Below are 12,437 nucleotides of genomic sequence, written 5' to 3' on the forward strand. Positions count from 1 at the left end.
GTAGCCGCGCTGAAGCTGCACCACTGATGTGTGCGGTATAGAGGTTCGAAACATGCAGAGCCACGGCTGATGTAAACACAAGCATTGACTAGAGTGACGATCAGCGGTATCCGCATCGGAGTCGTGCTGTAGATGTGTGCAGTGTGTGGTATGAGATTTATTCATCATACAGTATAGATAGCTTTACTAGCCTTATGCTGGAGCTGGTTTCGGACATGTAAATAATTAAATAAAGTAGCACAATAATGATTATATCATGTATCAGCAATCTCGCAGGCTATAATGTAGTGGATTATTTACTCACCCTCCATGCATCCTAGGTGTATATGACTTCCTTCTTTCAGACGAATGCAATCAGAGTTATATTAAAAATAATTTATCAATAATCTATCGAATAATTTAGTTTTTCATCAAACCCGGAACTAATCGAGCCGTTTGTGCCAGCCTGGGGAGAAGGCTATTGTAATAATGTTAATTACGTGAAAAATAATGCGTTTTTCAAACCACCAGGCATAAGAGCATGTTCTAATGCACCCCCAAAACAAAATAAAGACTTTGTAAAAGAGCATAATAGGACCCCTTTAATATCAGAATTTCGAGCGTCCGATCTGAAATGATGGTTCGCGAATCATTATCGAGATTTGGATTTAGGACCGCATATCGCGAATCATTTGATTTAGATCAAACTTTGGAGCAGGTTCACAAATCTTTTGATTCATATCGAAACTTGGAATTGTGCGGGTTTGTGAATCTTTTCGCAGTTTGGAGGATTGTGATATACGATTAGAAGTCCTAATCTGATATGATGGTTCACTAATTATTTGATTTAGATTGGAACTTCGGAGCAGGTTCGTGAATCATTTGATTCAAATCAGAACTTCGGATCGAGCAGGTTTGTGAATCATTTTGTGAATTGAAAGATTTGTGATAAGTGCTACAATTCCCATTCTGAAATGATGGTTCACAAATCATTATCCAGATTTGGTTTTAGGAGCGCAGATCGCGAATCATTTGATTTAGATCGGAACTTTGGAGCATGTTCGCAAATCTTTTGATTCATATCAAAACTTCGAATCATGTGGGTTTGTGATTCTTTTTGCAAATTGGAAGATTTGTGACATACGTTCCAAATTCCCAATCTGAAATGATGGTTCACAAATTATTTTTCAGATTTGGACTTGGAGTGTGGAGTGCAAATCATTTGATATAGATTGGAACTTTGGAGCTGGTTTGTGAATCTTTTGATTCATATCAGAACTTCAGATCGAGCGAATTGAAAGATTTGTGATAAGTACTACAAAGTCTCGATCTGAAATAATGGTTCGCAAATCATTATTCAGATCAGGTCTTAGAAGCGCGAATCATTTGATTCAGATCGAGACTTCGGAGCGCGAATCGCTAAACCTTTTTCCGCTTCGTTTTTTTTTCTCTTTTCTATTAAACAGTTACCAGTTTACCATGTTTTTTTGGCCTATTGATTACTATTTGTATAACCACAGTTTTACTACAAATACCATATTTAGTGTAGCAAAACCATGATTGATTTGTGGTTACTACTATAGTAAAAATGGTGTTTGTTTTTTGTAGTAAAACATGGTTAATTTTCATAAGGGATGTGTTGCCTGGTTAAAAAAATAATATAGGACAAAAATAGAAAGACTGCTTTAATTAACAGAGCTTTGAATAGTTTCCATAAACTTGTCTAGATCAACTTTGAATAACGAAGAGAGAAGTTTAGAGCCAGATTTTTGTTTATGTACTGTATGTGATGTTTAGCTAGCAGGGAACACAAATTAAGTCATATTTAGGTATATTCTGATTTGAGTAGCCAAACAATCCAAAGAAAACAATGTTAAAACTGCTTCTGTAATTAAAATATGCTAACATAAAAGCTCTCTTAATGAAGTATTAGTATGTTACCTATCACAGCTATAAATACAGACTTTAGATGACATGAAATTTTTGCCAGAAGTCTATAATAAATGTAAAAATGCCCCCATGCAGTTGAATGGGGACAGGGATGTTTTCTGCCCCAGTATAAATTCGCAACACTGTTAAATGACTTCACATAAAATAACTTTTTCATTTACAGAAAAAACACCAGACCCTTTTCTCTGGAAAAGCACAAAATGTTTTTATGCATGTAAACACAATGAGCAATGAGCCATGACTGAGCAAACACCACAAAAACAAAAAAAATAAAAGACAACCAATACAATTTTCCGGCATCCTGCACCAGATATCAAAGTATATGACTTTTGTTCTCTTATTATTGCATTCTATCCTTTTACAATATGAAGCCAAATTTGTGATGAAGAAAGACAGATATTAGAAAAAAATCACAATCTGTCAGCAGCCACAAAACTGGTTGTCATTTTTATTTTATTTTTGAGTGAGGGAAAGTTCAGGGCATGATTTTTTTACTGGTTTCCATCCGTAACTCATGAATGTTTTTCCTCCTCTTCTTCATACGGTAATTCCTCCTCTTCCTCCTCCATCTGCTCTCCTGCTCTGCCTCGGTTGGGAGAGATGTTACCGTGACCGATGTCCAACACCTGAAGCTTGGACAGGTGGGAAAAAGACTCTTCTGACACCGAATGAACTGAGAGACGATTAAATCTGAAGGAGAAAGAGAAAGAGGCAATGCAAAGGAAGCTTATACAAAGGCAAAAGCATCATGCACAAGTGAAACCTGCAAATTCTCAGAAAAGATGAGTGGCTTCTTCCTGAAGCATCACATGTTCTCAAATCAAAGCAGGAGTTCAGCGAGGACACCACTCCAGTCCGTACTGTTATAAATAGAACAGCTAAATTGCTAAAAAGTTACACTGACATGGGATTTAATGGCTCAGACATGTCCATTAAGAAATGTCCGTGATGTTGTCCACTTGAAAACGAGCACAGAGCGTTATATTGACGCACATGAATCCATCTCTTTAATTTTCTTCTATCTTTTTTGTTGACAGAGACTGTAGAGAGCGGACAGGACATTATGTACAAGAGAAGTCAGAGCATTAGGTTTGAGAACCGACTCCAAATATCACAATTTTTATTATGTTCACTACTATTAATGCTGCTTGAACATCTGTGAACACATCTGTGTTTTTCTGCCAACATGAATGATTATTTTCATTTTTGGAGAAATGTTTTGTATTGCTCCTGCAAAGCTGTACTGTATTGCTTTATTGATGTTATTAAAGTCCTAAAATTGAACAGAATAAAGAATAATGTAGGTCTACACTGGTAAAAGAAACAACTGGGTTTTGGCCATTTTTTGCTAAATCAGTTGATCTTTGGTTGTGTTTTTTGCTAAATCAATTGGTTTTTAAGCTGTTTTTTTTTTTGTTGGTTTTAGCTGGATTTTAGCCGTTTTGTTTGTGCTAAATCAACAGTGTTTTTTTTTTTTTTTTTTGCTAAATCAGCTTGTTTTTAAAGCAGGGCTTTTTGTTGTTAAAACAGCTGGTTTTTACTAGATTTAGCTGGTTTTTGGTGGCCAAAGCATTTGGGTTTTATCTGGTTTGTATTTTTTATTTATTTATTTATTTTTATTTTTTGCTAAATCAGCTGGTTTGTGGCATTTTTTCTTTTCTTTTTTTTTTTTTTTTTGCTAAATGCTGGTTTTAGTTTTTTTTTTTTTTAATGGTTTTAGTTGTTTTTGCTAAATCAGCCGGGGTTTATCTTTTTTTTATTTTTTTATTTTTTTTGCTAACAGCTGGTTTAAGCTGTTTTTAAATATGTTTTTCAAATCAGCTGTTTTTTTTATATATTTTTGCTAAACCAGCTGTTTTTTCAGCTGGTTTAAGCTGTTTTTATTATTTTTTATAAACCAGCTGTTTTTAGCTGTTTTTTTTTTTAAATATGTTTGCTAAAACAGCTGGTTTTCACAATTTTTTTTACTGATTTTAGCTGTTTTATTTTGCCAAATCAACTGATTTTATCTGTTTTTTGGTGGCCAAAGCATTTGGGTTTTATCTAGTTTGTAGTTTTTTTTTTTTTTTTGCTAAATCAGCTGGTTTGTAGCATTGTTTCTTTTCTTTTCTTTTCTTTTTTTTTTTGCTAAATGCTGGTTTTAGTTTTTTTAAATGGTTTTAGTTGTTTTTGCTAAATCAGCCGGGGTTTATTTTTTTTTTTTTTTTTTTTTGCTAACAGCTGGTTTAAGCTGTTTTTAAATATGTTTTTCAAATCAGCTGTTTTTTTATATATATATTTTTGCTAAACCAGCTGTTTTTTCAGCTGGTTTAAGCTGTTTTTATTATTTTTCATAAACCAGCTGTTTTTAGCTGTTTTTTTTTAATATGTTTGCTAAAACAGCTGGTTTTCACAATTTTTTTTTTTTACTGATTTTAGCTGTTTTATTTTGCCAAATCAACTGGTTTTATCTGTTTTTTGGTGGCCAAAGCATTTGGGTTTTATCTAGTTTGTTTGTTTGTTGTTGTTTTTTTTTTTGCTAAATCAGCTGGTTTGTAGCATTGTTTCTTTTCTTTTCTTTTCTTTGCTAAATGCTGGTTTTAGTTTTTTTAATGGTTTTTGTTGTTTTTGCTAAATCAGCCGGGTTTTACCTTTTTTTTTTTTTTTTGGCTGTTTTTTTTTTTTTTTGCTAACAGCAGCTTTAAGCTGTTTTTAAATATTTTTTAGAAATCAGCTGTGTTTTTTATATATATATATATATATATATATATATATATATATATATATATATATATTTGCGAAACCAGCTGTTTTTTCAGCTGGTTTAAGCTGTTTTTAATTTTATGTTTTTATAAATCAGCTGTTTTAGCTGTTTTTTAATATGTTTGCTAAACCAGCTGGTTTTCACAGTTTTTTTTTTTTTTTTTTTTACTGGTTTTAGCTGCTCTATTTTGCCAAATCAACTGGTTTTATCTGTTTTTTTGTTTGTTTGTTTTTTGTTTGTTTTTGATAAATCAGCTGGTTCTACAGTAGATGGTTTAAGATCTTTTTATTTAATTTTTTTTTTGCTAAATCTGCTGGTTTTAGATTTTTTTTTTAAATAGTACATAGAACAACCATACTATGGTGGCTACCGTGGCTTTATTACAATCATGAAATATTATTTAAAAAATACATAAGTTCCTTGTAGTAAATATTAAGGCACTGTTTCAAGATAACATTTTTTTAAATCTGCTTTTCATTATGATTTTGCGTTGCACCATATTCTTGTGCCTTAAATATACGTATTGTTTATATTATTTTATTATGAGCTATACAAAATGCATTGTTCTGACATAGTGACCTATTTGCCGAAAAAAAGCCCCTAATCACCATTAAAACACAACCAGCACCGAAACTAGTCCAGTGTCTGTGCATCACATGTTTCCGAACCCGATAATCAGGTCAAGATGAGAAAACTATTTTAAGGAATATATCCGTTCTTTCATTCACTCCATATGCTCTCAGACTCAGTTTACAGTTTGAACGCTGTTACAGTGTGATTTTAAGGGAAATGTTCTCGCCTCATGTTATGTGGGAGTACAGTAAGTGCAGCTGTGAGAGCTTCAATATTGAGTTCATTACAGCAGAGCAGCTCCAGCCGACCACAAAAAACGACAGTTTCACAAAAAGAAACACACAGTAAAACCTCTGAGCTGAGGACACAAATGATCCCTCACTGAGTGTTTATATACAACAAAATGCTGATAGCTATTAAAAATAAGGTCATTATAAAATCCAGCAATGCAAGAAAACCATGTTTACAACATGGGATCTCAAACCCATCTGGTGTTTATCCAGTTTTGACATTAATACATAAACATTCAGTGTCTGCATGTGCTTCTGCATGACTAAGTGGTAAAATGTGTTTGTAAATGCTGATAATAATACGAAATGTTTCAGCATATTAGAATGATCTCTGAAGGATCATGTGATGCTGAAGCCTGGAGTAATGCCGCTGGAAATTCAGCTTTGATCACAGAAATAAATTACATTTTAAAATACACACAAATAGAAAACAGTTCTTTTAAATTAGAAAAATATTACTGTTTTTACTATACTTTTGATCAAACAAATGCAACCTCGGTAAGCACAAGGTGACGTTCATAAACATTACAATACTTTAAGGTTTTGACTGAAAATAGTTTACTATCAGCTATCAACTGGGACGCCGGCCTTACTTTTAGTGAAAGGATGTAAACTGCACAGAAATGTGAGTGAAAATGTGAAATGCACATCACCTGAGGAAGATGCTTTTGATGTTGGGTGTGTTGAGGAAGGCTGTGGCTGAAATGGAGCTGATTCTGTTGTTCTGCAGGTGAAGGTACTCTAGAGACTCGGGCAGGTCAGAAGGAATGTGCGACAACATGTTACCGGAGAGATCCAGCGTCTGAAAGACACATAAAACACGTTCCAGCATCCTCTTTCTCCATATATCAAAGGGAGATACAGCCAAGCCTTTGAAATGGGAAATTGGACTTTACGGTCCAACAGAATCTTTCTTCGGCTGGAAACAGCACTTACGAACGCATGCAATGAAAGAGACTGCTTCTTTTTATATCTTATCTTTTTCCCCCCATGTAAGAGCACAGGGTCTGCTTTTCGTATCCAGCTGACAACACAAAACAAGCTCCCTCTGTGACAACTTACTCCACAGGCAAAATAAAATAAAATAAAATAACAAAATAAGATAATTAGCACAAAATTTATATCGAATTAGATTAAATAAAATAAAACAATACTAAAAATAATATGAAATAAAATATCTCATCTAGCTGATAACAGACAAACAAACTTACCCCACAGGCAAAATAAAAACCTGGTCAAATAAAAGATGAATCAAAATAAAACAAATATAATGATAATACTTTATAATAATTTATTTTCATAAAAATATAATAAAATAAATTAAAAAATAATTTACTTTTATGAGGTCCACTTGACAAACTTTACCCCATTTTTTTTTTAATATTTTGATTATTTATTATTTATTAAGAGCATAGAATCAGCTTTTCTTATCCAGCTGATAAGAAAAAACACACTGACCCCACAGGTAAAATAAAATAAAATAAAATAAAATAAAATTATAATAAAAATGTATAAAAAATATGGAATAAAATGTAAACAAACCTATTTCTTTTCATAAAAATAAAATAAATAAAAATACATTAAATAAAATATATGAGTTCCATTTGACAAGATTACACCATTTTTCTAATTTTTTATTATTTATTATTTTTTATTTATAAAGAGCATGGCATCTGCTTTTCTTATCCAGCTGATAAAGAAAAACAAACTTACTCAACAGGCAAAATAAAATAAAATGAAAAACTTTACATAAAAAAGATGAAATAAAATAAAACAAATAAAATTATATATATATAAAATATGCAATAAAATATAAACTAAATTTATTTTCATAAAAATTAAATAAAATACAACAAAAAATAAAATAAAAAATGTTATGAGTTTCATGTGACAAACTTTACCCCTTTTTTCTATATTTTTATTATTTATTAGGAGCATAGTCTGCTTTTGTTATCCAGCTGATAACAGAAAAACAAACTTACCCAACAGGCAAAATAAAATAAAATAAAATATACAAAAAATGAAATGGAAAAACTATATATAAAAAAGATGAAATTAATTTATAACCAAAAACAAGTAAAAAAATATGAAATAAAATATAAACATAATTTATTAGTATTAAAAACAGAAAATGTATATGTATATATAAATGAAATAACCTATAAAATATTACATATAAAAAAACAAACAAAAGAAAATTATAATGAAATGAAAAAACTATAAATAGTAATATATAAACAAAATAAAAATGTATCTTCATGAGGTTCATTTATAATGTTAGTCAAGGTTACTTGCACAAAACCAGTTGTAATCTAGCTGACCACTTAGGAACTTCACCCTTTTTCTATATATTTATTATTCATGACCCCAGCAGTCTGTCAGAATTTATCACGTTATATCATTATTAGTATTTTTTTACAGAAAAACTTTGTTTCAAGCACCACCACAAGCCCAAAATTCACTAAGCTCTGTAAAAACCATACAGTATATACATGGTTGCCACATTTAGTTCTAACCATTAAAGCACAATCATAAAATTTTTCAACTGACTGACGATCTCTCACCGTGAGCGTGCTTAGCTCCTGCCAAGCTCCTTGGTAGATAGAGTTCAGCTTCAGTTGATTGTTGGTCAAATAAAGCTCCCTCAGCGAACTCATTCCCATCAGAGCTCCTTCCGGTACCTCGGCCATCTGATTGTCCTTCACCTTCAAAACCTGGAGGCTCTTGGGAAGACCCAGCGGCAGCGACTGCAGCTTGTTTCCCGACAGATCCAGGGTCTCCAGGATCCGCAGCTTCCTGAAGGCCTCTCTGTGGAGCTTGGCGCTGGTGAGGCGGTTGTAGCTGAGGTTGAGCTCCGTCAGGGTGTAGAGCGTGATCAGATCGTTGCGTCCGATCTCGCTGATGAGGTTGTGGAGCAGCATGAGGGTCTTCGCGCGGCGAGGAAGGCCGCGGGGCACCCGCTCCAGAAGGTTGTTGTACATGTGGACCGTGTGGAGACGTTTCAGACCCTGGAAGGCGGCCGGATGGATGGAGCGAGAGCGGAGGCGGTTGTTGTGGAGGAGCAGGTACTCTAAATTTCGGACGGGCGTCAAGGCGTTGACTGTGATGCTCTGAATTGAATTCTTCTCCAGATGAAGCAGGACAAGATTTCGAGGAAGTCCAAGAGGAACCGTGGTGAGGTTATTATTGGACAAATCCAGATATTCCAGACTGTTTAACTGACTGATAAGAGAAATATAGTTTCCATTAGTCACCGGTGGTGGACAAAGTTCACAAATAAAGTACCTGAGTAAAAGTACAGATAATAAAATACCACTCCAGTAAAAGCAAATGTACTACTTTTTCGAGTGAAAGTATGAAAGTAATCAATTTGAATGTACTTAAAGGGGTCATCAGATGCCCATTTTCCACAAGTTCATATAATTCTTTAAGATCTTAATGAAAAGTCTCTAATATACTTTGATTAAAAATTCGCAATAGTAGTGTAAAAAACACCCTTTTAACTGTTTAAATATCAGCAAAATATCAGCTCATTTAAGCCATGGAGCCTTTAAATGAAAATGAGCTCTGCTTGGCCCGCCCCTCTCTGCTGAGGGATTACCACCTGGAATGTTTACTTTAGCCGCATTTAGCTGCGTTTAGTGGCAAAACTTGTCAACAAGCACATTATTAAGAAATGCCATTTCAAATGCATTAAAAATCCTTATACTCACTTCGGCTGTGGGTGAAGCTGCATCACAAATGATTCACATGAACATAGATACATATGTAGATCGGGATCGGTGCTTTCCTTTAAAAAACTGAAACTACTGCTATGTTCATGATTACATCCAACAACAGAACACCTACAGTAATGCCGAGTTCAGACTGTACGATTTTAGCCCCGATTTTGACTCACTACAGGTTTTGACAAATCGCCAACAAATGCCTGAAATCACAGGCAAATCGGTGATTGAGCGAGCAACAATCAGGCAAGATGAAAGTTGGGGGAGGAGTTAGCATGGTTTCGGTTCAGAAAAGGGCTTCTTTTCTTTTTCTTATTTTCGCTGCAAACATGCAATTTCTATGGCAAGCTTCTTGCGGGCTTCAATTTTTAATAATAATCCCAGTCTCACGTGAGAACTCTGGTCTTGCATGCGTGACCTTGCCTTGTTTCCATGTTACTTCTCGCGTGTGTTTGGTTGTGAAACCCCGTCGCCGATCTATCTTGCAGTGTGAACACAGCAGCGACAGAATGTTACCATAGATAGTCATGCAGTGTGAAAAGATCTGTGACGCGACTACTTTGAAAATTGTGCAGTCTTAACTCAACATTAATCGCTCAATTAGAGTCTTCCTCTGCACCTGAGTCGACACAATGGCATCGGAGTCGGACTGTTTCAGCTCGGTGAGGGCGGGTCTAAGGTAAAATGTTCATGTCAATCAACTGTGTTTCATCACAATGACAAGAAGCTGAGAATGAGCTGATTTTAAAAAGGGGATATTACTTTTAAAGATTAAAAAAATACCACTGGGTGTATTTTTATCATTGTAGGGTGGTTGTGTACACAAACTACCAACACACATTCATGTTTAAACAACATGTAAAAGTTACTTTTGCATCTGATGACCCCTTTAAAGGATTAGTTTAGAACAAAAACGAACAGATAATGTAGTCACCCCCTTGTCATCCAAGATTTTCATGTCTTTGTTTCTTCAGTCGTAAAAAAAATTGTTTTTTGAGGAAAACATTTCAGGATTTCTCTCCATATAACGGATTTGTATGGTGCCCCCAAGTTTGAACTTCCAAAATGCAGTTTAAATGCAGCTTCAACGGGCTCTAAATGATCCCAGCTGAGGAAGAAGGGTCTTATCTAGTGAAACTATCTAGTTTTTCAAAACAAATTTATATACTTTTTAACCTCAAATTCTTGTCTTTGTGATGAACATGTCTATAGTCTACTGTATGTGATCTGGGTCAATACAGTTAGGGTAAGTCGAAAATCTACCATCTCTTTTTCTTCCCCAACATCACAATCGTGCTAAATCACTGCAAAAAAGATTTTGAAGTTAAAGATGAAAATGAGATGGGAGTTTTTCGACATAGCCTAACTCTATTGACCTGGATTACACAGACTCATAATTCAATATGAGTCTGATCATTTCAACAGCTAAAACCCTTCTTCCTTGGCTGGGATTGTTAAGCTGCATTTAAACTGCATTTTCAAAGTTCAAACTTGGGGGCACCATACATATTCATTATATAAAGAGAAATCCTACTGCTCAAAATTCCAGGGATTTTTCCAAAATAACCACTATATGCAATCAAGATATATTTTTGTTGTTGATATGGACTACGTTGACAAAAGTGATGTTCACTGTGAAGCTTACACTGCAATGTACCTGAGAGAAAACAGATTTGATCTAATCTTCACCAGTAAGAAAAAAATTGTTTTAAAGCTTGTAGTTTTGCAGAATGTCACAGTTATGATATGAGAACAAGTCCTGAAGTTAGGAAGATAATTTTAAGGAAAATATAATCCTTATATAATACAGTGGGGAAAATAAGTATTTGACACATCAGCATTTTTATCAGTAAGGGTATTTCTAAGTGGTCTATTGAAACAAAATTTCCACCAGATGTAGCCTTCAAGCCTAATATTGAATTCATACAAAGAAATCAGAACATTTAAGTATACAAGTTGAGTCATAATAAATAAAGTGAAATGACTCAGGGAATAAGTATTGAACACACTTTATTTAATACTTTGTAGAAAAGCCTTTGTTGGTGATTACAGCTTCTACACGCCTCTTGTATGGAGAGACCAGTCGTCTGCATTGCTCAGGACTGATTCTGGCCCTTTCTTCCACACAAACGGTCTTTAAATCTTGAAGGTTCCTTGGGCCTCTTTTATGAACTTTGATCTTCAGTTCTCTTCATAGATTTTCTATGGGATTTAGGTCAGGTGATTGACTGGGCCATTCAAGCAACTTGATTTTCTTTCTTTGAAACCACTTCATTGTTTCCTTGGCCTTGTGTTTGGGATCATTGTCTTGCTGAAATGTCCATCCTCTTTTCATTTTCAGCTTTCTGGTAGATGGCAGCAGATTTTTATCCAGAATGTCCCGGTACATTTCTCCATTCATCCTGCCTTTAATAATATGAAGTCTGCCTGTACCCCTTGCTGAAAAGCAGCCCCAAACCATGATGCTTCCACCCCCAAACTTAACTGTTGGTATGGTGTTCTTGGGGTGATGGGCAGTGCCATTTCTTCTCCAAACATGGTGTGTAGAATGACTGCTAAAAAGTTAAATTTTGCTTTCATCTGACCATACTATAGTCTCCCAATAATCCACAGGCTTCTCCAAATGCTGTTTCGCAAACTTTAACCGAGCCTCAATATGCTTTTTGTTCAGCAATGGAGTCTTTCGTGGTGAGGGTGCATGGATGCCATGGCGGTTCAGTGCACTGCTTATAGTTTTCTTTGAAACAACAGTACCTGCTGATGCAAGGTCTTCCTGAAGTTCTGCCCGAGTGGTTCTTGGCTCTTGGAGAACTCTCCTGATTATTCTTTGGACTCCTCGGACAGGGATCTTACGTGGAGCACCTGATCGTGGCCGGTTTATGGTGAACTGATGCTCTTTTCATTTCCGGATAATGGCCGCACAGTGCTCACAGGAACATTCAGCATTCTGGAAATGCACCTATAACCATTCCAATCAAAATGCTTTTCAACGATAAGATTACGAAGATCTTGAGAGAGTTCTTTGCTTTTACCCATCATGAAGTCTTTCCTGTGTACATTCTGGGTAATGAGAAGCCTTTATAGGCCATCAATTAGGACTAAAGCAACTGATATCAATTAGTACTGATAGGGGCAGGGTTTCTCTCTCAATACTGACAGATTTCAGGTGATCTCCTG

General features: G+C 34.8%; 1 protein-coding gene across 1 annotated transcript in view; it reads right to left on the reverse strand.

The window, feature by feature from the left end:
* Positions 1 to 1,634: 1,634 nt before the first annotated feature.
* podn (podocan) overlaps positions 1,635 to 12,437 on the reverse strand; it is a 39,768-nt gene continuing 28,965 nt past the window's right edge. Inside the window, exons 8-11 of the mRNA XM_073822757.1 lie at positions 11,846 to 12,122; positions 8,100 to 8,820; positions 6,189 to 6,337; positions 1,635 to 2,619 (exon numbers count right to left, since the gene is read on the reverse strand). Coding sequence (XP_073678858.1) covers positions 2,442 to 2,619; positions 6,189 to 6,337; positions 8,100 to 8,820; positions 11,846 to 12,122 — 1,325 coding nt within the window. The 3' untranslated portion in view covers positions 1,635 to 2,441. The remainder of the gene's footprint in view (positions 2,620 to 6,188; positions 6,338 to 8,099; positions 8,821 to 11,845; positions 12,123 to 12,437) is intronic.

The sequence above is a fragment of the Garra rufa genome, chromosome 18 (genome assembly GCF_049309525.1).
Source record: "Garra rufa chromosome 18, GarRuf1.0, whole genome shotgun sequence".
In the NCBI taxonomy this organism is placed as follows: Eukaryota; Metazoa; Chordata; class Actinopteri; order Cypriniformes; family Cyprinidae; genus Garra; species Garra rufa.